Here is a 25,919-nt window from a genome sequence, read left to right on the forward strand (position 1 = left end):
GGATGACCATGTTTAAGACCCATGGGATGGCAACTTGAGGTGGAGGGGTAGGAATGAATGGAAGAGCATAAGAGAGGTCACAGGTTCAAGTCTTGGCCCTGTGGTTGACCAAGGGGATGTCCCTGGGTAAGGCCCCGCCTCCCCTCTCCCCCTCCAGCTTCCCTATGAGTGCCATGAGGGAGTTGGGTGAGGTGGTATCTCGGGGCAGTGCTGTCCAGGCCTTGAGCACAGGGCTGGTCACTGGAGCAGGGAGGCGGAGCTGGAGCTGGACCCAGGGCTCTGGGCTGCTTCTTCAGGGCAGGATGGTGCTGTGGGCAGCCTGAGGAAGCCATTACGAGAGGTCACGTCCAAGCCAGGGCAGCCCTCCTGAGCTAGGACCCAGACCACCACACCTGCTCCTGTCCCCCAGGATCCCACTCTCAGGTAAGGCCCAGCCTTCCCTGGGACTGTCCCTCACCCTGCCTCTCTAGAAGCCCAGGCCCAGCAGAACCCTGAGGGCCAGGCCACAGCAGCAGAGGCAAGCCTTCCGCCCGAAAGGGTGTCCGAGATACACCCACACGCCAATAGGAGCTCTTCTCTCCCCAGGCCCAGGGTGCCCTTGCTGACTACACCCTTCCCTGGGACCAACCTTTCTCTTCACCGGGAATCCCACCCCCGACTGTGGTACCCTACTGCCTGCTGGTTAGCCTGTGCCCATTCCCAGCCCACACTGAACTCTGGGACTCTCCCGGCCCCAAGCAGCTCCTCCCCTCCTTCCCTTCCTCGGTCACCCACTGCCAAGAGCGCCTTCCTTTCTCCCCTCTCAGGTCAAGCTCACCAAGGCCCAGTAGCTTTCCAGAGAGCCCACGAACCCTTGCCCCTCCACCCCCTCGGCCATGGCCCTAGTGAGCTCAGCCACACCTCTCCCTTGAGGAGCCATGGTGATCCCATCTGGCAAAGGAGCACTGTCCCCTGCACCCCCAGGGACAGCTCGCCAGGGATTTCTTCTGCAGACATGCCAAGTGGCTTTGAACCAGCAGCCCTTTGGGCTTGCATGTGACCACTGCTCCCACAGGGCACCTTCCTTACCAGGCTGCCTGCCATCCTTTGACACTGGCACTCAGCTATCCTGGACACTGCGGACCTGGCCACTCCACTCCTTTACACCATGCTTCCAAAGCACCTCATTGGATAACCTGGTCGCTGCCCAGATGCCTGGCCTCCCTCTGCACTCGCCACACTGTGGCTCCATGGCTGCTGCAGAGCCGTAAGGCCTCCTACTCCCGTGAAGAGCGGCAGGGCCCCACCCGGCAGCTCTAGCCTGCCCTCTCGGGTGCTAAGAGTCAGCATCGCCTGCTTGGCAGGGCGTTTGCTTCTTGAGTCCAACATCTTTAGACAAGACATGTCCTTCTTTGCAATATCTTTCTCCTCCTGTGCCCAGTCATCCTCTAAGACCAGACCCAAAGTTCTCTTCTTTTGGAAAGTCTGCCCCCGCTGGCCCCACCCACTCTCCTCTTAGCTCAGGCTGAGCTGAGCAAGTGACACCTTCCTATCATGCCTCTCACCGCTTGTTTACAGTGTGATTCCTGGGCCTGGCTGGGCTTCTTGAGGATGCTCTGCCTTGTTTGTCTCAGCCACAGAGAAAGGCTCAGGAATGGAGAAGGTGCTGGAAGCACGGGAACCAGAGGGGAAGAAGGAAGCGGGGCACAGAAGAAGGACAGAATAAGTCAAGCAAAGATATTAGGAACCTTTCATTCGTTCATTCAACGGATATCTACGGAGATCACTCCTGGTATGTTCTAGGCACTGAGGTTACAACAGTTAAGCTGAATGACTGGCAATTAACAGGCTCTTAGCACTTCCAAGTGACTGGGGGTGTGCCCGTAAGTGTGTTAGTGCGTGTGTGAACACACGTACGAAAGCCCTTCCGTCTGCAAAGGACCGCTGCCGGGGCACCTGTCTTCCCTAGGGCCTAGTGCTTTTAGCATCTGGCCCCGGCTCCTGTTGCAGCCCGAAATAAGGCTGTGACCCATGACAGGGCAGGGACAAGTCTCGTCAGCTGAGCCCGAGCTGCCTACAGGGCACACACTGTTCGATGACCACCCACTGCTGACCCCGCACTCTAAGCTCGAGACAGAGGGATTGACCGCGAACCTGACCCCCTACTTGCCCACTCTCAGGTACGGGGATACCAGGGGAGCTGGGGAATGGGCAGGGGTAGGTGGCTGAATTCCTAGGCCCCTCTCCTGCAGGCAGAGGGTCAGAGGCATGTGGACAACAGGAAGCCTGCACATTGGGATAGGAGGAGAGGGGTTATAAGATGTAGGCTGGTCTGGAAGATGGAGGGGTGCCCAGGATTAAAGGTGGGGCAGGTAACAGCTCTGCTAGGGGTGTCAACATTTTTAGGCAAGGCTGGGGAGTAGCTTCCCTGTCACTCCTCCTGGAGCCTGTGGATTTCTGTCAGGAGTGTATGTCAGGAAGTATCTGTGCACAGGGGACCCTTTGTGGTCACAGTGGGGGCAGTCTCGATCCCTCATGACCCTCACCCCAAATCCACGCTGGCACACATCTTTGCTGTAGGCTGTCTGCATCCAGCTTAGGGGTCCGTAGGTTCCTCCATGGTCCAGTCCACCCTGCTGGGTGACAGACCGGACGCCAAGGCACAGAGCAGGAAAGCAACATGCTGAGGCAGTCAGGGGCCCCAAGCCAGGGACGGGGCCTGCGGTGGAGGGGTTCAGACGGAAAACCAGGCGGCTTTTATAAGTGAAAACCCAAAACCATACTCACTCCCATCAAGTGACTACCGACTCCCAGCCGCCCTATGGCACGGGGTAGAACTTCCCCCTGTGTTTCCAAGCCTGGATCTGTTTACAGGCTAGAGAGCTCCATCTTTCTCTTGCAGAACAGGGAACGGTTTCCAGCCACTGACCTTGAAGATCACAGGCCAACAGGTCGCCACCACGGCTCAGAAATGCCTGGAAGCAGAGCACCAGGCACAGGAGTGGGCGGCGATTTGGGGAGCTCACGTCCTCTCGGCCTTCGCTCTGGGGGGCAAGTTAGGGAAGCTGGATTTAGGCCTCGTGGGTTTCTGCACCTCACCTGATTTATAAATCTATAAATGCCCAGAAAGAGCCAGGAGATGCAAGTGGAGGGATGGAGAAGGGACAAGCGGTGAGGGAGAGGAGGGTACCAAGGGGGCCGGCCCAGGGACGTGGCAGACTGGGAAGTGGAGCAAGGGTCCCAAGGCTTTAGTGAGCTGCCTATACCCTTGCGTCTCCTTGTGGCTGAATGCGGGGACCCCAGGGAGCATCCCAACTACATCACTCCCGGAGCCCAAACGCCCACCTGCTTCATCCTGTGGTCAGAGATTGGCTAGGTCTACAGCTGACCCTAGCCCTCTCCTCCCGCCCAACACCTCCTTCCCCAGCTCTCCTGACCAAGAGAAGGACCCCTGGGAAGAAATGCTCCCCTGGAAACAGGGGAGAGGCCTGTGTACCCTTCCTGGACCTCAGCCTCCTCCTGAACAAAGAGGACCTCCTCTGTGGGCCCTGCAGGAGGCCCAGGAGGGAGAGGAGGAGGGGATGGCTGCAGCCTGGCTCAGGTGCTCGAGTTTCTTCTCCACAGGCTGATCCCCCAGGAGCAGAAGGATCCCACGATGGGTGCCAGGGACGACCTGGATGGACCAGGTAAGTGGCCCAGGCTGAGCTTCCTTAGAGCCTCCCTCCCTGGTGGCTTCCCAAACCCACTGCCATCAACTGCAGTTTGACTCACAGCTCCTCACGCAAGGTTTCTGAGGTGTGGATCTGTATCTTTCTCCCCTGGAGAGGCTGGTGGGTTTGTGACGCTGGTCTTGCTGTGCACTTAACCTACTGCGCCAGCAGGACTCCTTTCTCTGTGTCCCATCTCCGGCAGAGCTGAGCGAGGGGTAGGTCGGTCCCAGGGAGCACCTGAGGTATCGAGAGAGGCCAGGACCCAGGAGTTAGAATTAGTTAGTGCTCCAGAGAGAGCACTGGCCCTGGCCCTGGCCCCACGGCCATGGCCAATTCCTGACCTCAGTGCCAGACTGAGCTCCAAGGGCTCTCATTACTAGTCCTCCCTGTGGCATACTCTGTTTGTGCTCTATTGCTAACCTAAAGGCTGGAGGTTCGAACCCACCCCCCAACGCCGTGGAAGGAAGCCCAGGTGATCCGCTTCCATAAAGATTCCCGTCCACGAGACCCGGCGGAGCAGTTCTGCTGTGTAACACACAGGGCCTCTGTTGGAACTGAGCCAACAGCAACGGGTTGGGGTCTTTATACTTCTTTCCTCATAGCCAGCCTTGTCCCAAGACCTGAAGGAAGGCTACGGGCAGCCCCGTCTCGGGCTAGAGACAAGGCTGGGGGAGCGGGCAGAGCAGGCTGCCCAAACTCAACTCCAATAATTTCACCTAAAAGCCTGCTCTTTTACTGAGCAAAGCTTCTTAAAATTTGTGTATATCAGAGTCACAAGGCCTCTTCCTTAATTTCACAATTTGTTCATTTGGGCATTTCAAGTATTTAAAAAATTGATTCAGAGGTGTTATGTCCATGGAGGTCGCCCTCTTGAAGGTGTGTTAGGTGCTTTTCCGCTTTTCCGTGTGTGGGAGGCAGCATGGGTGGCCCTACAGGGATAAGCCCTAGTAGGATAAGGGCTTGCGGGGAGAGCACAGTGGTGGTGTAGGAAAAGAATGGTTGAAAACGGATTCTGGTAGGAAGTGTATGATTTTATTTGATGTGATTGAAATAGGGAATGGCACGTTATATGTATTAAATCCCAACTTAAAAGAAAAATGAATTCAACCCAGTCAGTGTTCTCGAACTTTACTATGCAGCACAGTGACCGAGTAACATTGTCTAAGGACACAGGTTCCCGGCACTCACCCCCAGGGAGCCTGATTCAGTGGCCTGGAACAGGGCTCCCACATCTGCCCAGATGGTTCTCATGCAGGTGGACGGTGAGCCCAGCACTGAGACACCTGTGTTTGGATTCCCCCAGAGCCCTAAGATATAGCTAAGACATTGTACAGCATTGTTTTAACTTCTTTTGTGTTTTCTCCCTTGCCTGCTCTGGTGGGCGCCGGGGTTCTCGGTGAGGTACTCAGCTGGAAGAGGTAGGCTCCAACCACTGTTCTCAATTTTCTAAATGATTGATAACAAAAGCCAAACGAACCCCACTGCCATCCACTCAATCACGGCATATAGGGACCCTGCAGGACTGAGGAGAACTGCCCCGTGGGGTTGACAAGGTGGCAAATCTTTACAGATGCAGACAGCCTCGCCTTTCTCCCAAGGAGCTGCCAGTAGGTTCGAATCACGGACCTCACAGTTAGAAGCTGCGTGCTTTAACCATCGCACCACCAGGGTTCCATATAATTCCGGAACCTAAAATATTGACGGGAACCAAACACCTAAACTAGTTGTCCCTGAATATTGGCATGCATCAGGTACACCTCACTTGAAGTGTATCACTTGTTCATCACTGGTAGAGTGCTCACTAAAGACAATTCTGCAATTAAAGTAGAATGCACAGAGAGCGAGAGCAATGTCATGGTCTCACCACCAAACCACAGCCATCGTGTTTTGTGAGGTATTGAAACAAGAGCAGCTTGGGTGCGTCGTTGCCAGATACATGCTCAGACCTCTTAGGCCTGGTGACATCTGACCGCAGCCCTGTCAGTTCAACAGTGTTCTAGTTGCCATGGAAGCTCTCAGGGGCTGGGGGGCTGGTGGCTGAGGTGAGATGTTACTCCAGCCCTCCTGCCCTCTGCAATAAGCAGCAATGGAGGAGGGCAGCGCAGACCTCCTCTCGCTTCCCTGGTGCCAGGGGGCAGGGATCACAAGTGCCTCCACCCCACACCCTTCCTTACTTCCTCTGACACTAACTGTCCCGCCCACAGCACTCTCCGTCTGCGCCGCGTCCAACAAACTGCTGCAATGGGCACGGGGAACTCACAGACAATCCTCACCACAAGTGAGTCCATTATGGAAGGTGACAGGCTTCCACAAGTCAGGAGCAGTCAGCAGTAAGGCGACGGTCACTGGTCCACAGCAACACCTCTCCTGGACCAGCAACCAAGCCGCTCTCTGGTTCTCAGCCTCTTGGCCACGTGGTCCCCTGGCCTTAGCTTCCTTGGGCCAAGAAGCCAGCCTGTGGCTCTGTCCCACAGTCTCATGGACTCGGGCCAAGGAGACACCATAGCCTCGGCTCTGTTCCACAGAGTCTCCAAGCTGCAGTCTTCCCCGCAGCCTTCGTGTCACACGAGTCTTGTTGGTTTTCTTCTGGCAGAGGACCATCAAATTCTTTCCCCCCTCTGACGCCTGCTCTCGCGGCCTCCCCTCCCCGCCCCCCCACCGGGCTGTGGCTGGGACACAGCATAGTACGCTTACTCGGCCTAATGGTGGTCAAGGAGCGGAGGCTTGCCTGGGTTGGGATGCTCTGTTGCTCTGTGGAGCCGGTCGTGTGACTTGTTGAGGACATGCTCCCAGGAGCAGGGCAGTGCAGGAGCAGGATGGGCGGGGATATTGCTTAAGCGAGGATGTGGTCCAGGTCCAGTCTGACCTCAGGGGAGACCCTGGAGCATAAATTGTGCCCAAGAATTCATCCCACCTGAGGCAAAGGGGCCAGGCAAGCTTCCTTCCTCCTGGGCGAGCCTCTGCAGAAGGTTGCTGTGAACTGTTAGCCATGGCTCCAAGACACCTGGGCAGCAGCATCCACTATGAGTTAGACCCACAACTTCCTCTAAACCCGCTGCCGTAAACATCCATGAACTTATGTCTTCTGCATACACATGGATGTTTGTGACAGCGGGTTTAATGTGTACGTCTATCTACTTACTGATATATACACATCGTTTATATATTTGGACGTGTTTATTTCACTTTCAAATACATTTTGGAATGTTTATTTCACCAAGAATGAACCCCTAGAAGAGGAATTGCTTATTCAAACATGTTTTATCCGTTGCTCAGTTCATCTGGATAGGATTTAAGAATGTGATTCAAGTGGGCCTTTTATAGTGCATTTAGGTATAAATAGTCTTTCATCTTTTTAAGTTAGAGAAAGAAGTGGGAGGGGGGCATTTCCGGCCCTTCTTCTTCCCGGAGCTAGACCATTGCTGTGGAGTCCATTCCAATATCCACGGCGGTCCCCGGAGTTACAGAATGGAACTGCTTCACAGGGTTTCCTGACGACGATCTTTGGTAAAGCAGGTGGCCAGGCCTTCCTTCCGCGGTACCAACCTTTAGCTCAGTCGATGAACTGTCCGCAGCACTCAGGGAATGTGTAGTCACTGCTAATTGTTGGGGTGTCTCCTTGCAGATTTTTCAGTGCATCCACAAACAAATCGTTGTTTCTTAAGTATCTAAATGGGGTCTTAGAATACATATTCTTCAGGAACTTAGAATTTTCCTCTTACTTAACCCACAGTGAATTCCCTTCTGTGACTAGCATGTAATGCGCTATGCTTACGTGTTGGAAGACTGGAAACCACCTGCCTCTTTTCTAAAAGGCTGTTTGGTGTTGCATTATATGTAATTGACCCCAGCTCCCGAGTGAGCCCTCAGTGCTGCCCCGCCTCCTTGCCACTTGCTCCCCATACTGCTCCCCCAGAGGACTTTGTCAGCCCTCCCCCTCTCTCCCCAAACCCCAATACCCGCTCCCTCCCAGCCTTCATTCTCAGCTAAGGACCTTGCTTCTCATTGCCCCCGAGAAAGACGAAAATCTCAGGAGATGGCTGCTGCAAGCTTCCTGCACCGCATCTGCCCTCAAGCTTGCACCTGTGTCTGTGCCCTCTGCTTCGCCCGTGTCTGCAGCCCACCTTCTATCTGAAACCTGGCCCTCCCGTCCCCTCTCTCCTGCTCAAGGATAGCCCTTCAGCAAGCCTTCCCTGCCACCAACTTACCAACATGCTGTCATCCCCCCGGAAACCAAACCAAACAAAGTCCTCTTGACTCCACAGGGGCCTCCGGCCATGACCCTCAGAGCACAGGTCCTCTCTGCGTGTCTATGTTCGTTTCCATCCTCTCTCTCTTTTTTTAACCTTTTACCAGGACCATTTCCAAACAAATACAAAAGTAGAAGTACAGGCCCCCAGTCTGCCCCCGCTTGTCCTGGGGTTGCTCTGGAGCACATTCCAAAGATATTTCTGAAAGTATGTAAAACCAGAGGAGCGCATGGTAAAAGAAAGAACTAAGAGGCAGAAGGACACGTATCGGATGATTCTCCCCACCCCCCCTTATCTGAAATATCCAGCACAGGCAATGCACAGGGACTGGAGTCGATGAGGGGGTCCAACAGTTGGGAGGAGGGAACAACGGGGTGTTCTTGCTTATTGGATGCAGACTTCCTGTTTTGGGGGGCTGTCAAGGTTTGGGGCAGATAGAGTGGCAATGATTACACAACACTGTGAAGACAAACAATGTCACTGAACCGTAGACTTAAAATGCATGGAATGCCAAATCCTTTCTGAAGTCCATCTGTATTTGTTTTGACCCGTTGGGGCGGCGTCCATTCAGATTGGTGGAGGCTCCGCACCTGTTAGAGTAGAACTGTGTGACGTTGGACTTTATTCTGATCCTTTTTAAAATCCTTGAGTACATGGAGTTGCACATATCATATCTTCATGTTTGCATTCACCATTTAAAAGAACTGATCACACCTCCCATATGGCACTTTTATTTTTAGTCATTTTATCCTTCCATCCATTCTATCGAGCGTATGTGTACATATGCTGCCATCATCATTTTCTAAACATTTACTTTCTATTTGAGTCCTTGGTACCATTTGGCTTTTAATGGCTGGTTCTCACAAGTAGGTCACCAGGCCTCTCTTCCGAGATACCTGTCCCTGGCCTGAGACCTCCAACCTACCAGAGAGCAGCTGAGCTTGTGGACCACTGGCAGCACCCAAGCATGCCGTCAATATTTTACGACTTTTTTTTTTTAATCTTAGGCGGGGAAAATCTAGGACATGTCTTTCCATGATGGACAAAGTCATCAGCCCATTGGACAAAATGAACAATCATCATTTAATTCCGTCAGAAAACCAATTCCATATTGTATTTCCTCCCATTTCTCATACAATGTCATTTTATGGATGGTTTCCATTCAGATCCAAAGTCTCCTTTAATCGAACACCACCCCCACCCCCCACCCACCTTTGCAGTAACTTGTTGAAGAAGTCAGGCCAGTTGCCCTGTAGAACATGCCACCTGCTAGATCGGGCTAGATTGGTTAGACTTCTTCCTCAGTTCACTTTCTTCTAGACATATTCTAATGAGGTGTTCACAGCCAACCATTCCGTAGAAATGGCTCCTGTGAAGATTACCAGTGGCCCACGGTTGCGAAGTGTGACTGTCATCCTCCGCAGCAATCGGCAGCCCTTGGCAAGACTGCCCACTCTGCTGTTCCAGGGGCACCTTCCCCCTTTGGTGTCCTGGACATTCTTGGTTTCTTCCAGCATCACTGAATGCACCTTTCCAGATCCTGGGTGGCCCCCTGATTGCGTGGTCTGAATGTTGGTGGTCGCAGGGCCTGGTCTTGGGATTTCTTCTCTCTGTTCTCCCTCCCTTGATGATCTCACTAGGTGGCCCTTAAAATTGCCCCTCTGCCCCAGTGATGCCCACAGTTTTGTCTACAGGTCTGCTTTCTCCCATAAACACCAGATGCATGTTCCCCACTCCATCCTCAGCCTCCACGTAGCTGTCCGCAGGCTTCTCAGGCATACAGCGCCTGACTTGGGCAACAGGGGAATTGGAATATGGACTGAGCAGGAGAAAAAGCAAAAGCGTGTTCACTTGGCAGAGTGGGAAGAGCAAGTTACAAACCATCTCCACGACGGTTTAATCTCAGCTAGAAACTCATAGATTCTAGATTTGGGACGCAGATTCTAGATCATAGATTTTGGACACTAGATTTCCAAAACCCCAAACCAGCTGCCATTGAGTCTGTTCTGACTCGGTGACACTGTATGACATGTCCAAGGCTGTGAAGCTTTAAGGGAGCAGACAGCCTCGCTTGTCTCCTGCAGAGAGCTGGTGGGTTTGAATTACAGCCCAAAGCCTAATATACAGAGCCAATAGGCTGCTTATACAAGTGCTTTGTAATTTTTAAAGATATGAAAGGCTATATAAGATGGTATGAAAAATGGTACTCTGGGTAAAAGAAAATATTACGTTAATAGTACTTAAAAAACCGTCTCTTCTTTCTCCACTGTACAACTATGCTTTTTCTTTTTTTAAAAAAACATTTTATTAGGGATTGATACAACTCTTATCACAATCCATACATACATCAATTGTGTAAAGCACATCTGTACATTCTTTGGCCTCATCATTTTCAAAGCATTTGCTCTCCACTTAAGCCCTTTGCATCAGCTCCTCTTTTTCCCCCTCCCTCCCCATTTCCCCCTCCCTCATGAGCCCTTGATAATTTATAAATTATTATTTTGTCATATCTTTCCCTGACCGATATCTCCCTTCACCCCCTTTTCTGTCGTCCGTCCCCCAGGTCTTTTGTTTATTTTAAAATGAAGATAAAGGGTGATTTTAAAATGAAAAGAGCAGATGTCTAAAATGGAACTCCAGATCTTTCTCCAAACATTCTCTCTCTGCCAGCCCCTCCCCAGTCTCTCTTATCACAGTGAGTGGCTGCCCCATCCTTCCAGAAACTCAGACCAAAGACATTGCAGCAATTCATGATATCTCTCTCTCTCCCTCCCTCCCTCATTCCCCTTATCCATGTGATGGGTTCGAATTGGGCTGCTAGCTGCAAGGTCAGCAGTTTGAAACCACTAGCTGTCCCATAGGAGAAAGATGAGGTTCTCTGAAGAGTTTCCATCTCAGAAGCCCACAGGGGCAGGTCTACTCTGTCCTATCGGGTCGTTACGAGTCAACACTGACTGGATGGCAGTGAGTCTGTGTGCTGGTTTCTGAGCATCTGCCCTCTCCTCCCACCCGCCGCTAGGGCGGGCAAAGAGTCACCCCGGAACTTCACGGGACGCGCACCACTGTGCTCTCCTTCACCGAGCAGGGACACATGCAAAACTCTTCAATGTGGAGGTGTCTTTTTCCGCCAGCAAGGGGACAAAGGACCCCCACAATGCTGACACCCCATGTGGGCAAGTGTTGGGGAACAGGGCCATGCTGTGAGGCAGGTGCCTCAGAGGCTGTGTGTGGACAGAAGTGTCTCCAGGCTGGAGCACTGAGCCCACTCTGGCCTCTCCGGCAGCCCCTTCCCTGAACCTGGGCAAGAAGCTGAGCGTGCCCCAGGACCTGATGTTGGAGGAGCTATCTCTGCGCAACAACCGGGGCTCCCTGCTCTTCCTGAAGAGGCAGCGCCGCGTGCAGAGGTTCACCTTCGAGCTGGCAGCCAGCCAGCGGGCGGTGAGTGGACCCCTGTGCTCCCGAGGCAAGATGCCCAGACAGGAGCAGTGGGCAGCCTAAAGCCACAGAGCTCGGCTGAGGACCAGCGGTGAGGTTCTTATCAGATGCAGCCCCAGCCTTGCTGTGGGCCCTCGAGGCGTGCTCTCTGTGGGCATCTTTGCTCAGATAGGAGACATACTGTGGACTCGGGGGAGAACGGACAGAGAGGGGGCGCTGGCCCCTGCAGAGACTGAACAACCGTCTCATGCTTTGGGCTGAATTTATAGCGGGCAGGGTTTAGGTGAGACTTGGGCTCAACCTAAGACAGGGAACACACGATGCCTTTTTCTTTCCTGTCCATGGGCAAAAGGGAAAGGCCAACGGATAGTCTGTAGGCAGAGAAAGAGGCAAGAATGACTCAGGGGGAGAGCTTTGACCAGGACCCACTGAGGGGGTAAAATGGAATTAAAAGATGATGCAAATTTCTCAGAACTCTTTGAAGGTGCCTGATAGTCCCCGAGCCTCAAGAAGACTTGCCAGCCAATCAGTGTTGACTCGCGGTGGCCCTAGAAGGGTCGAGTAGAACTGCCCCCGCAGGCTTCTAAGACTGCAGCCCTGTAGCGGGAGACAGTCTCATGTTTTTCCTCTCAGAGCAGGTAACTGGTAGTTTCAAAATGCTAACCTTGCAGTGAACAGCCCAATGCATAAGCCACAAGGCCACCATTCCCGGGCTGACCTGGAGGCTGACAGAGGCAGTCACGGCCCGCGGGCTAGCATGGTGCATATCCCCGTACAGTGGGGATGGCGATCACATCTCCCTGGTATTTGTGGAACCCATGAGGGACATGTGAGCACCCATCCCCATTCTCTAGAGAAGGAAGCCAGGCCTTCTTGCCCAGAGCCAAGTTTATAGAAGCAGCTCAGATTCAGCCTCTGCCCCCCGCAGCCCCCCCTCTGTGGTTTCTAAGGTTACTCTCCTCTTTTTGGGTGGGGAGGATTCTGAGCCCTTGCTCCCTGAGCCTTCCGGTAATGAATTTGCTCTCACAGCTCCTGGCTGGAAGCGCCAAGGGAAAGGTGAGCGCAACCGCAGAGCCTGCGGCTGCCAGAGCCGAGGTAGGTAGGGCCGCGAGATGGGGGAGGAGGAGGGGGCCAGGCGGCCCTGCTGTCTGTCTGTCACCCACGCCTGTGTCCATCCAGATGGTCAACGGCCCCGAAGGGCAGGAAGTGGATTACCATCCGGAGCCCAACACCATCCCGGTGGCCCCCGGGGGCCCTGAGGACGCCTGTCCCACAGCCGCCCCGGCGGAGCGTGCCCGCACTCCCAGTGCCCTGGCCCCAGGTGAGTGGTCTCCCAGGGTCCTGGGACCGGGCCTTGGGAGTGGTGGTCATAGGGACCCTCGACTGTGAGGCAGGAAGGGTTCCCAGGGGTCATCTGCTCCACCCTCCTGTGCAGAACACTGAAGCTCCCAAAGGGGCAGTGACGCCCCAAGGTCACACGGCCGAGAATTCATGGCTTCTCTGCCGCAGCCCTACAGGCTCCAGAGATGGAAGAGGGCGCCCTTTGCCAGGGTGGGTGACATCATGCGCACACGTGTACACACACACACACACACACACACATGCACACACACACACACTGCACCTCTTCCCTAAGTTCCTCTTATCCCTGCTGCAACCAAGTCTGAAAGTGGAGGGGGAAAGGGGCGGGCAGGTGCCCCGGGACAGGCGGTTGCCCCTATTCCCCAGCCTCCAACGGGCCCTGCCCCACCCGCAGGCTACACGGAGCCCCTGAAGGCCATCCCACCCGAGAAGTTCAACCACACTGCCATCCCGAAAGGTTACCGCTGCCCGTGGCAGGAGCTCATCAGCTACGGGGATTACCAGGGGGAAGGCCGAAGTCCCACGACCAGCCCCGCGGAGTACCGGAATTTCAACAAGTAAGAAGCAGTGTGTGCCCAAAGCCAGCCCAGCCACAGCAGTAGCTGTGGGTGGACCGCACCCTCGCTGCCAACGGGCTGTGTTTCAGACACCAGACAGCGTGAGCTCGGCTCTGGCTGGACACAGTGCCCGGCAGGTAGTAGGTGCTCAGCCTGGACCTATGCGTCACACGTCTTGTTGGCGCTTGCCCCGTCCGGGTAGGGTCATCGTAGAGTCGTCCCCGCTCAGCAGGCCGGTGGAAACAGACAAAGCCCTGCCAGGTCCTGAGCCGTCCTCACAGCTGTCCTCATGCGCGCGTCCACCCGGGCAGTGCCCGTGTCTTCCTCGCATCCGGTTGAAAGTCTTCCTCTTTCTCCACCCCGCCTGGCCCAGGCCGGGGTCTTGTCAGTAGCCTCACATGCATGCGAAGGTTGGACATGGAGCCAGGTAGACTGAAGATGAGCAGCTGCATCTGAATGGTGGTGCTGGAGAAGATATTGAAAGTACCACGGACGACTAACAGAACAAACAAACCTGCCCTGACAGCACAGCCAGAATGCCCCTCAGAGGCAAGGATGGCAAGCCTTCATCCCATATACTCCAGGCATGTTGTCAGGAGACACCAGCCCCTGGAGAAGGTCATCGTGCTTCGTAAAGTAGTGGGGTAGAGTGAGGTAGATGCTGTGTTTTCCTCCTCTTCTGCAGCTGAGGAGACTGAGGCTCAGCAAGGTCAACCTGCCTAAATTCCTAAGGCAAGCTCTGTAGTAGCAGAGCTGGGATGGAGCCGAGTGTGTCGGACTACCCCAGACCCACCACGGGCCACCTCTCTGATGCATGTTCTTCTTAGGCCTCAGTGTTAGACAGGGTTCTCTAGAGAAACAAAACCAGGGACTTCCATGGAACAGTTAATGTACTGGAAATCCTTCACTGGCTCCAAGGTCGAGGAAGCAGACAGCTGAGTCTTCTGTGGGGCAATGCAGACAGTCCAGCCACAGGCAGCAAACAGCAGGGCAGGTCACCAACAGTCCGAAAGACAACAAGATCCAACAGTCCCAAGCTCAAGCAATGAATACACCAGCAGCATGGCAAAGCTGGTCTCGAAGAAACCTCAAGCTCTAGTGATACAATCCATGGGTTGGTAGTCCCATAGATAATGTAGCTCATGAGTTGAGGCAGAGAACTAGCAGCTGTATGCTGGTCCAATCACCAGAGAGCAAAAGAGAGAGAGCTGGGGCTTGATGAGCCATTTAGCAATTTGCTCTCCAATCAAACTGTGACCTTATTAGTCCCACATGGTCCTATTGGCCAGGATGGCACAATAAACCTAACTATCACAGTCTCCTTGCTGCCATTGAGTTGGTGAGGGCTCAGAGTGACCCTATAGGACAGGGTAGAACTGCCCTGTGAGTTTCTAAGACTGTAACTCTTTACAGGAGTAGAAAGCCTCTTCTTTCTTCCACAGAGCAGTGAGCAGTTGAATCTGCAACCACTACACCACCAGGGTTCCCTTCCTGGGGTGGTTACACCTAAATCTCATCAGCGCTGGGACAGTTCAGACTTTTCCTCATGACCATCATTGTTTTGGAAGAAACTTGTTACTGAATGCCCCTGAATTGAATCCAACTCATCATGACCCTGTAAGACAGAGTAGAATAGCCCGATAGGTGGCCATCTGTTTGGGAGCACATCTCCAGATCTAGTCTCCTGCTGATCTACTGCCAGTGTGCCAGCAGGGCTTGGGCAGCTGCCCCAGAGTGAAGTGACAATGGAAGGCTGGCCACCAGGGTGAGAGCATGAACCCTCCCTGCAGGCACAAATGCAGACTCCATGCCCAGCTGAGTGATCCTGGACAAGTCACTGGGCTTCTCTGCATCTCCATTGCCCTACCTGTAAAACCCAGCTACTGTAACACCCATGCTCTGATAGGAGAGCCACGGGCAGCATTTAGTTCTCGATAAACAGTAGCTATGATTATTTTTCTAGAAGTGTCTGGGTGTGACAAATAGCTAAGCACTCCACTACTCGAGGAAAGATTGCTGGTTTGAATCCACCCAGAGACAGCTAGGAAGAAAAAATCCCTGGTGAACTCCATCCAAAAGACCACAGCCTAGAAAGTCCTCTCTCTGCAGCAATGTTCTTATCTGAAAGACGCGGGGGCCCAGAGTCAGAGCTGACTCCATGGGAGTTGATAAAATGATCATTGTTTGCAGGCTGAAACAATGGAAGCACCAACAAGGTACAATTAGAAAGGGGTAAACTTCAGATTCTGTCCTGAGTGCTGGGGAACCAAAAACAAACTGTAGGAGTGCAGAGAAGGACTTGGCCCCAGCGAAGTAAGGCCTTGACCTTGGATTAGAGGGGCTGGGTGGGGTGGGGGTGGGACGGATACATTTCAAATGCACTTGGCTTCCTTGGTCTGATGCTATTTCTGGAACTGATCCTCAGGCTTGGGCCACATTCAGTGAGGAGGAGGGTGGTCCACAGAGAGGAGACCCCAGGCCAGCACTTCTGGCACCTGCTGAGACCACACATGGAGACCATGTCTGTCTGACAGACGGACGGCTGGACAGCAGGACCTGGGTAGGTCTGGAGACCAGGCCTCATGAGAAAAGGCTGAAAGAATGGGGCTGGTCAGCCCTGAGAAAGAGTCGCTCAGAATGCTAACTGTTCTTACACAACTGAATGGCCAGCGAGGGCCTCATGGGAAGAATGGAGCCAACAGGCGCCAGGGGAGCCATGGCAGACTACCGACTCCTCGCTTCTCCTGGAACTCTCCACTCCTCCTGCCCAGCTATTTAAACCCCTCAGCAGGCCTCAGTTGCAACGGGCAGCTTCTGAGCTGGCCAGCTTGGGGCCCAGGCCCTGGGCAGCTCATCCCTCAAGGCACATTCCCAGCAGCAGAAGGAGGGCCAGAGCACAGGTCCCTCTAGAGGCAGAAGAGACCACGAGGCTAGAGAGGAGGAAGGACCGTGTTGGTGGTCAGCTTGGCTCAGACTCCAGCCTCTGGGCTCCCAGTCAAGGGCTAGACTTAAGGGCTACTTGGCTTGGAAACTGCCCAGTCTGCTCTGGTGGGGCCTGGTCATGGCTGCCAAAGCTGGGGTGGTCCAGGCAGGAAGCTTTCTGGCTGGACCCCAGCGCCTGGCTGAAGGTTTGCATCTCTGTCCCAGGGCCCAACACTTTCCTCTTCCCACTGCCCCCAGGCCACGAGGCAACCCCTGCGTGTGGGGCTAGGTTTTTCCCCCCCTCTTATATATAAACTTATATATATAGACCAGTTACAGATAAGGCCCATTGACTTTCAACCTCAGCTCTCTACCCAAAACTTACAGTGTAGTTGAGTAGGCGTGATGGATCCCAGAAATTTTTGTATACACTTATCTATAGGGGACCTTGCTTTTCCTGAGTGTGTCATGCGAGGGGGGGGGGTTATAGGGAGGAGGTAAAGTTTAATACTTTGCATTCCATTCCTGGAACTGCTTTGTTTCAATCGATGTCATGGTATTGAAAGCTACTCTATTTAATACACATGTCTAGTCTGTGATTTTGCAATGGCTGGGCAGTATGCTGTCATGTGCATCTTTTCCCTTCACCCGTCCATTCCTCTGCTGATGGACACATGCTCTTCACCAGCGCAGGGCTCAGACTAGCCTCCGCGTGCCTATGTGTACCTGCCCTCAGAAACTAGGTACCTGGAGGTGCCGAGTTTGCACATTTTCAGGTCCCAGCAGTCCTGCCAAGGTTGCCTGTGATGCCAAAGTGCTGGAAGCTATGCCCCTGGTACTTCACATGGCAGCAGGATCACTTAACGTGTAGAGGTTTCAGCAGGAAGCCAAGACAACGTTCAGATGACAAAGGAGAGGCTGTCCACTTCAGGGGAATTCGCCACTGAAAATCCAGTGATGAGCAGTGGACGTTGTCACATTCGGAAAACCTCCTGACTAGCAGTAGGACATTGTCAGAGACCATGCCAGAGGTGAGTCCCTCAGGTCAGAAGGCACTCCAAGTAAGACTGAGGAAGAGCCGCCTTCTCAAAGTCGAGTCAACCAGAATGATGTGCAGGGAGCAGAGGCTGCAGGAGTTAAGCCTTTGTTGATGGGACATGACCCCAAATGAGAGGAAACAGCTGAAAACATCTATTAGCAATTGGGACTTGGCATGTACGAAGTATGAATCTAGAAAAATGGGAAGTCATCAAAAATTAAATAGAACACATGAAGATCGCTATTTAGGCAATAGTGTGCAGAGATGGACTGATATTGGCCTTTCTTTTAATCAGAAAATCATATGGCTTCCTATGCCAGGAATGATACAATCAAGAGGAATGCTGTGGCCTTAACAGACAAAGGGCATGTCCAGATCTGCCTGGAAGTACTATGCTGTCTGTGAGAGGATTATAGCTTCCCCTCTACAGGGAAAGCCAGTCGGTACAGGGATTATTCCCATGTATGCAGCAGCCACTAAAGTTGGTGATGGATGCATAAATTGAAGAGTTTTACCAATGTCTTCAGTTTGAAATTAATCAACCATGGAATCAAGATGCAATGATAATTATAGGTGATTGGATTGCAAACAGTTGGAAACGAAGAGGAAAGCTGGAAAACATGGCCTTGGTGATAGAAATGAAGAGGGATACAGAAAGGTTCCCCCAGGTTGTCACTTGCTTGCTAGCATTTTGGGAGGTCAGCTGTTTATTTTTTTAAAACGTTTTATTAGGGGCTCATACAACTCTTATCACAATCCATACATACATTAATTGTGTAAAGCACATCTGTACATTCATTACCCTCTTTATTTTCAAAGCATTTGCTCTCCACTTAAGCCCTTGGCATCAGGTCCTCTTTTTCCCCCCTCCTTCCCTTATCCCCCCTCCCTCATGAGCCCTTGATAATTTATAAATTATTATTTTGTCATATCTTGCCCTGTCCGACGTCTCCCTTCACCCCCCTTTTCTGTTGTCTGTCCCCCAGGGAGGAGGTCGGTTCCCTCTTTCCAACCCGCTCTCCCTCTACCCTCCCAGTATCGCCACTCACACACGGTCCTGAAGGTATCATCCGCCCTGGATTCCCTGTGTTTCCAGTTCCTATCTGTACCAGTGTCCATCCTCTGGTCTAGCCAGACTTGCAAGGTAGAATTCGGATCATGATAGTGGGGGAAGAGGAAGCATTTAGGAACTAGAGGAAAGTTGTATTTTTCATCAGTGCTACATCACACCTTGACTGGAGGTCAGCTGTTTAGAAGTTTCTTCCTGACAGCATCAGCCATCCAGAGCCATCAGACACTATTGTCTGTCCCACCAGAGGTGGGGCTCTCACCCTTCTGATAAGGACAGTAATTGTTTCCCTGTAGGAGAGCCCAGAGACAAAGTCAAACCAGCTCAAGAAGGATCAAGGTTAGACTGCCATCTTGGATCTAGGATCCACCCATCTTGCCACATGTGTATCCCTAGCCCCTCCCCTTCCTATTGCGTGTACACCCCTAGCTCATCCCCTTCCTGTCACTCATATGCCTACTGGACAGCCCCCTCCTGTTACATATGTGGTTCTCTGCAATCAGGGGGGCTTTCATGCCCCCTAAGTATATATAAGCCTTAGTTAGAAATACATTCTCTCTCTCCTCCTCCCTTTCTCTGTGTGGACCTGGCTGCTGAGCTCATGGCTGTCCTGGATGAACATGCTACCATAAAATGTGTCTGACTCCATTATCTTACTCTCTCCTATATCTCCTATCCTCTATGATTTTATTATGATCTTTATATATTATAACCGTACAGTTGCGCCTACAGACCCTGCGGTGGTCAGAGGCTGGTTTACTCTGACAATGATGGAATTTTGCAAGATCAACAACTCCTTCATTGCAAACGCCCATTTCAACATGACCGAAGGTGTCCGCACAGGGGCGTCTCCAGACTGAACACATAGAAACCAAATTGACTGCATCTGTGGGAAGAGACCACAGACAAGCCCAATATCAGCAGTTAAACCAGGCCAGGCTGCCTGTGGAACAGATCATCAATTGCTCATATGTAAGCTCAGGTTAAAGCCGAAGGAAATTCAAACAAGTCCAGGAGAGCTAAGGTATGGCCTTGAGTCTATCCCAGCCGAACCTGTAGAACCTCTCAAGAACAGATTTGATGCCTTGGACACGAATGACAGACCTGATGATCTGGGGGAGGAGATCCAGGACATCGTTTAGGAAGAAAACGGAGCGTCTGAAAAGAAAGGCAAGATCAAAGTGGATGTCGGGAGAAACTCTGAACTGAGCTCTTAATTATAGACTAACTAAGGCAAGTAGAAGAAATGATGAAGACCAAAAACCTGACCAGAACATTTCAAGAGGCAGCTCAAGAAGACAAAAGTAAAACTTTCAAATGAAATATAAAAAGACCTATAATCAAAAGACCAAGAAGGAAGAGCAGACTCCACATATCTTAAATTGAAAGAGCTCAAGAAAAACAATTCAAGCCTCACACTTTGAAAGATTGAAAGATTCTTTGGGCAAAATATTGAATGGTGCCTGATGCATCAAAAGAAGGTGGAAAGAATACACAGAAGAAGAAAAAAAGAGGACCTGATGCAAGGGGCTTCAGTGGGGAGCAAATGCCTTGAGAATGATTGGGGCAGGGAATGTGTGGATGTGCTTTATACAATTGATGTATGTATATGTGTGGATTGTGGTAAGAGTTGTATGAGTCCCTAATAAAATGTAAAAGAAGAAAAGAGGAGAAAAAAAGAAAATGCTTAGGGCAAAGAATGTACAGATGTGCTTTATACAATTGATGTATGTATATGTATGGACTGTAATGAGAGTTGTATGAGCCCCTAATAAATTGTTTAAAAAAAAGAAGAAAAAAAAAGAAGACACAGAAGACCGTTTCAGGAAGTAGCATACGAAGGTGAACCAATCGTGCTGAAGGAAGAAGTCCAAGCTGCATTGAAGGCATCAGCCAGAAACAAGGCTCCAAGAATCGGTGGGACACCAGTGGAAATGTGTCAACAGCTGACGAAGCGCTGGAAGCACTCGTTCATCTGTGGCAAGAAGTTTGGAAGCAGCTACTTGGCAAACGGACCAGAAGAGATCCGTACCTGTACCCATCCCAAAGAAAGGAGACCCAGCAGAATGCTCAAATCACAGAACAACATCACTGATACCACGTGCAGTAAAATCATGCTGAATATTATCCAATAGCGTTTGCAAATGGACATTGACAGGGAGCTGGATTCAGAAGAGGATGCGGAATAACGGACATCATTGCTGATGCCAGAGGAAACCTGGCTGAAAGCAGAGACCAGAAGGATGTTGGCTTGTGTTTTATTGACTGCAAAGGCCTTCCACTGTGTGGATCCTAACACATTATGGATCACCTTAAGAAGAATGGGAATTCTAGAACATTGTGAGCATTGTGCCCACGTGGAACCTGTACATAGACCGAGAGGCAGTTGTGCGAACAGATGAAGGAAGGCTTCTTAGCAGCCGGCGACATGCAAAATGACATACCTTGCTTGCTGAAATCGGGGACTTGAAGCACTTGCTGATGAAGATCAAGGGTTGGGCCTTCAGCATAGATTACAACTCAACGTAAAAACAAACAAATAAAAACAACAACCAAAATCCTCAGAGCTGGACCATTCGGAAATAATGATAAATGGAGAAAAGGTTGACAATGTCAAGACTTAGTCTTGCCTGAATTCACATCCAATGCTTGTGATGGTTCGGGGTGGTGTCAAGTAGGCACTCCTGGGTAAGGGTAGGGGCAGACCTCACCTAATCAGTTGGGTCACAGCCTCTTGCTGTGACAAGCCTTGTTGTATCGGAGAGAGACACAGAACAGAGTGAAACCCTGCCGGAGCTGGATCATGCATCTGGTCCCTCGGTCTCCTGTTGCTGTCCCAGGAGCCGGCAGTGGACACCTGTTGATGGATCCATTAGGCTGACTTTAGATGTCTGCTCCAGCCTGTGTCCCCTACTGTTTCTGCTTCAGCATCCTGCATCACACTCATCAGTCCCCGTGATTCATGAGAAGCCTGACTTGACCTGGACTGGACTTCCCTAATTCTACAACTGTGAGAGCCATTTCTGGATAGAAACCTCTTTCCATATCCAAACACACACACACACACACACGTGTGTGACCGGTTTTGTTTCTCTTGAGAACCCAACCTGACACAATGCTCATGGGAGCAGCCGTGAAGGTATCAACAACACCGGCATTGCATAAATCTGCAGCACACAACCTCTGTAAAGTGCTGAAAAGCAAGGAATAAGGGGTGCCTGACCCCAGCCAAGGTGTTATCAATTGCCTCGCGTGCAGGTGAAAGTTGGACATTGAATAAGGAGGACAGATGGGGCCCGAGGCACTGGAATGATGGTGCTGGCCAAGAATATTGATGCCCCAGAACTTCCGAAAGGACTGATAGATAGATTTGTCGGGGACAATGGACAGCTAGAATGTCTGTTAGAAGCGAGGATGGTGAGATTTGGTCTCCTGTGCTTTGGAGGTGCTGTCCGGAGAGACTGACCCCTGGAAAGGACATCCTGCATCATCACGTGAGGGTCAACGAAAAGAGGCAGGCCCTCGGCAAGGTGGACTGACACGGGGGCTGCGACAACCGGCTCTGACCTAACAGTTGTGAGATTGGCCCCGGAGCAGGAGGCGCTTCCTTCTGCCGCTCCCAGGGTCGCTGTGGGTGGGAACTGAAGCCACAGCACCCAGCAACTAAGTTTGTCGTGATCGGGTCCTTTCAAATCAAGGTGACTCCACTGCAGCGCATCACAATTGTGCCAGCCATCCAACAGGCTCTCGTGGGCTGATTTTTGGAAGTAGATAGCCAGGCTTTCTTCCCAGCTCCACTAATCTTTATTCTCAGCACGACAACCCCACGGAATGGGCCAAGGGGGAGAAACCTGTCCATGGTCATTTTAAAAGCCTGCTGGGCAGAAGGGACAACCAGGCCCCAAAAGAGGGAGGGGGGCTCACACAGGGACTCCTATGGTTCACACAAGGGGGTGATTCTGGCAGCTTGTCAGGAGCCACCAATTCAGGAGACGGAGGCGGACGGGATAGTGGAGTTATTGATAGGCTATCGGTATTCAAGGAGACAGAGTGGATCCTGTCCAGAAGTCCTGCCTCCCTGAGCGACAGCTGACGAGGTGTTTTCACAGGCGAGGAGAGCGGCCTTCCGGGAAAGAATCACACGTGGAATCAGGAGGGGGGCGGGTCTTCTGGGGCTCGGTCGGCAAACTGTACGTATCTGTGACTCCAAAGGAAAACTGGAAAAACGTAAAGGCTAACATTTAGAGAAAGGTGATCTCATGGTGTTTTTTTTTAAAAAATGCAACTATGGCTCTCGAATACATTTTAAATTGTTGTGAGGGCAGGATCGGCTCTTCCATCCTCGAGTTTGCCGGTGACCCCTGTTCTGGAGCAGCCGCGGCTTACGCAGCCAGATTGGCGCTGGGCCGCCTGGTTCAAGGCTGTCCTTTGCTTAGAGGCATGTTCATGTCCCGACTGTAGGGGTTGCTCGCAAGTTCTGTCCTTCCACAAGAGGTGGGTTAATTGCTAACTTCCAAAGGGAAACGGCAAAGGTTGGTTCGTCATCAGTTCCACCAGAATCGCCAGATTGAAGCCAGAGAGCAAAGTGCATGCAGCCCCGTGTCTCCCTGGGGCCCGCAGGAAGAGCACCCACGTGAACTGCTCTGGCAGCTCTCCCTGCACAACCCACCCTCTCTCCCGCTCTTCTTTCCCCAGGACCCCCGTGCCATTTGGAGGACCCCTTGTGGGGGACACTGTTCCCAGGGCCACCACTCCCTTCGCCCCGGAGCTCATCAGTGGCTTGGAGCTCCTCCGAAGAAGACCCTGCTTCAACAAAGTGGCCCAGGGCTGGGCCCGCCACCTCCCCGAGTCTGAAGAGCTGTAGACCAGTGTGAGTCTTCACCTTCCCCATCTGGGGGTGGGGTAACCCCTGGAGGCCCGACTTGTGGATACCATCTCACCGTCTACAGGGGCCTTCACACACAAAGCCTCTTTGCAAAAGGCAAGTCACCAAGTTCCACCGAGCCCCCCAATGCGACTCTGCTTCACAATCCCCTGGGGGTGTTGTGTGACATTTCTGGCCGGCCCCAGCCTCCAAGTCTCCTGGTCAGGCCTTTACTATTAGGAGGGAGCTCTGCCAGGCGATTCCAGTGTAACTTTCCCGAGATTCGTGCCTTTAGGAGTCTGAAACCCCCACGGGATCCGCCGCCCAGCCTCGACACTGCCCCCCACTGCCCTCGGCCTCCAGCTCACACTCCTTGGGCGACAGGGATGTCACACGTCGTCTTTGATGCTGTGGACGTGAACCACTGAGTTTGTTTTGACTTTAGCAGCCCCATGTGACACAGTGGAACTGTCCCCCGGGGTTTCCTAGGCTTTAACCATTTGTTAAAGGACGTTCGCCTGTGGACTGGGCGGAGGGTTACGGAGCAAATCCATTTTCCATCCAGCAGCTCACGCACGTCCTTTTCACCGTGTGGTCGTAGCTTTACTTCTCCTACCGCCTCCTCCGTGTGTGTGGTTCCCACGCCTCCCCCCTGCCCTTCTGAACGCTGTCCCTGGGCAAATGCTGTCGGCTGTCGGCATCCTCAGGGGAGCCGATCACCAGGTCTCTCCTCCTACGGAGGCGCTGGCCGGGTTCAATAGCCCATCTGTCTGGTGGTTAGCGGGCCTCCTGGAAGAGCTCTCCCAGTGGCATGTCTTCCCCTTGACAGGGAAACCTCTAGTCACGCTCTCCACACGGGCGCATCCCCCCATGGGCCTGGGGAGAGTGTGGGATCAATCAGTCCCAGAGCCCCAGCCCTGGCCTAGGGAGCAGAAGGCATTTGAAAAGACTTTCATAGAGCAGGAGGTGACCCCGAAGCCCCCTAAAACAGGAATAATGTGCAATGTGGTAGAAGAGGTGCCCCAGACCCGGGATGAGGGCTGGGAGGTAGCGGAGCTCCCCAGGGGACTTGAGCTGGCCGTGGAGGGGAGGTGACTGGAGGGCATTCCTGGCAGGGGGAGTGCTCTGACTGGCACATGGAGTTGGTCTTTGGTGGGGGCTGTTTGGGAGTAGAAGGAGTATGTGAGGATGGCAGAGGGGCATGGCTGCGGAAATGAGGGGAGCTTTAAGCTAGGTAACCACGGGTTACGTCTACCTTTTCAAGCCTCACGAGGGTGCTGGTGTGGGAAGCGGATTGGAAAGGAGCGATGTTGGAAGCCAGGCAGTCTGTAGGGAAGGAGGCCGGGAGTAAGGTGGTGGCCATGGGGGCACAGAGAGGGGTCCACCACCACCCCACGCCCTCATCCCACCCAATTAGTGTCGTCCAGGACAGGCGCAAAGTAGAGCACGTAGAGGGCTCCTTCTCTCACCCGCCCCCCACCCCGTGGAGCCTCCATTCGCCAGGTGTAAGATGAGGGCAAGAATAACAACTTCGCAGAGAGCTTTGCTAAGCACAGAGCCGGACACGCACGTGAAAGGTTCAATCATGTGAGCTCTCCGTGGCTGGAGAGGTTCTAGAAGCTGATGCCGACGGAGAAGAGAAGCATTCTGGGAAGATGTCATTGAGGGGGAGCAAGTCAAGTTGCAGGGCCCCACTCAGCAGGAATGACCTCCCTCTGTCTCCTGCCTACCCCCTCCCTCTTCAGAGCGGTTTGCAATCGATATGATCTCTGCAGTTCAGAGACCTCTGTTTAAAGACGTTAAACAGCCATTAACGGGTTGGAGACCAGGAAGAGAGGGTTTGCCTTGGGCTTGCCTGTCTGCTTTGGAGAGAAGCCACTTACTGCAATGACTGATCAAGGAGGAAGCGATGGGAAACAGTATCTGCGCTCGCTCGTGGTTCCCCCAGGGGCACACACAGACCCACCTTCCCTCCTGCGTCTGGCCCCTCCCCACAAACTGAGAACAGCGGTCCTGGCGGGATTATTTGAACGATTGGCCATTTCCACCTCCTCACTTAGCGTGTGCTGGCCAGGTGGGGTGTGTTAACAGCACGGTAGCGCCTGTTACCCAGATGTGTCCGTGGAGTCACTGGCTGGAAGCAGTGTGTGTATCTGTCCTTTGAGTGCATGCAGGGAGCTGGTGGACCTGGGAGAGTGTGGACACTAACCCTGACCTAGAGCAGAGTTTCCCAAAGTGGGCAATACCTCCCGCTCAGGAATAATCCACTCACTGACATTGAGTTGGTTCCGGCTCATAGCAACCCTAGAGAACAGGGCAGACATGGCCCTGTGGGTTTCTTCTGAAACTGCAACTTTTAACAGGAGTAGAAAGCCTAGTCTTCCTCCCATGGAGTGACTGGTGGATTTGAACTGTTGACCTTGTAGTTAGCAGCTGAATGAGTAACCATTAGGCCACCAGGGCACCTGGAACAATCAATCTAGGGGATGTTGCAAAAGCAAATGCTGTGCTTTATTCTGGGCTATGGGCCATAGTACAAAGGCTCTTAATTGCCAGCAGGGCACTGTGTAATTTTTTTTTTCCCTGAAAAGGAACAGGTAGGCTAAATAAGTTTGAAAATGTATGAGGAGGAGGAGAAAAACGCATTTGGGAAGGCAAGTCTGTAAAGCAAGAAATCACACTAAAATCCCCTGAAGCATGCTAATTGGCAACCAGGGAGCAAACTGCTTTGA

The 25,919-nt window shown here is 52.5% G+C and overlaps 1 protein-coding gene across 1 annotated transcript; it reads left to right on the forward strand.

Annotated features, from left to right (window-relative positions):
• MYOZ3 (myozenin 3) lies at window positions 1–25,919 on the forward strand. The gene is made up of 8 exons (XM_075541827.1): window positions 1–423; window positions 1,614–2,159; window positions 3,604–3,665; window positions 11,223–11,377; window positions 12,404–12,469; window positions 12,554–12,695; window positions 13,131–13,293; window positions 23,019–25,919. The coding sequence occupies exons 2-8, from the start codon at window positions 2,011–2,013 to the stop codon at window positions 23,185–23,187; spliced, it is 906 nt and encodes a 301-aa protein (XP_075397942.1). The 5' UTR covers window positions 1–423; window positions 1,614–2,010; the 3' UTR covers window positions 23,188–25,919.

The sequence above is a fragment of the Tenrec ecaudatus genome, chromosome 2 (genome assembly GCF_050624435.1).
Source record: "Tenrec ecaudatus isolate mTenEca1 chromosome 2, mTenEca1.hap1, whole genome shotgun sequence".
Classification (NCBI taxonomy): Eukaryota; Metazoa; Chordata; class Mammalia; order Afrosoricida; family Tenrecidae; genus Tenrec; species Tenrec ecaudatus.

Excerpts from the sequence above, each read along its gene's own strand:
- MYOZ3 (XM_075541827.1), top strand. The coding sequence starts at position 2,011 with ATGACAGGGCAGGGACAAGTCTCGTCAGCTGAGCCCGAGCTGCCTACA. Across the intron at positions 11,378-12,403 it reads TGGCAGCCAGCCAGCGGGCG|CTCCTGGCTGGAAGCGCCAA; the intron begins GTGAGTGGACCC and ends TTGCTCTCACAG. Across the intron at positions 12,696-13,130 it reads TCCCAGTGCCCTGGCCCCAG|GCTACACGGAGCCCCTGAAG; the intron begins GTGAGTGGTCTC and ends CCCCACCCGCAG.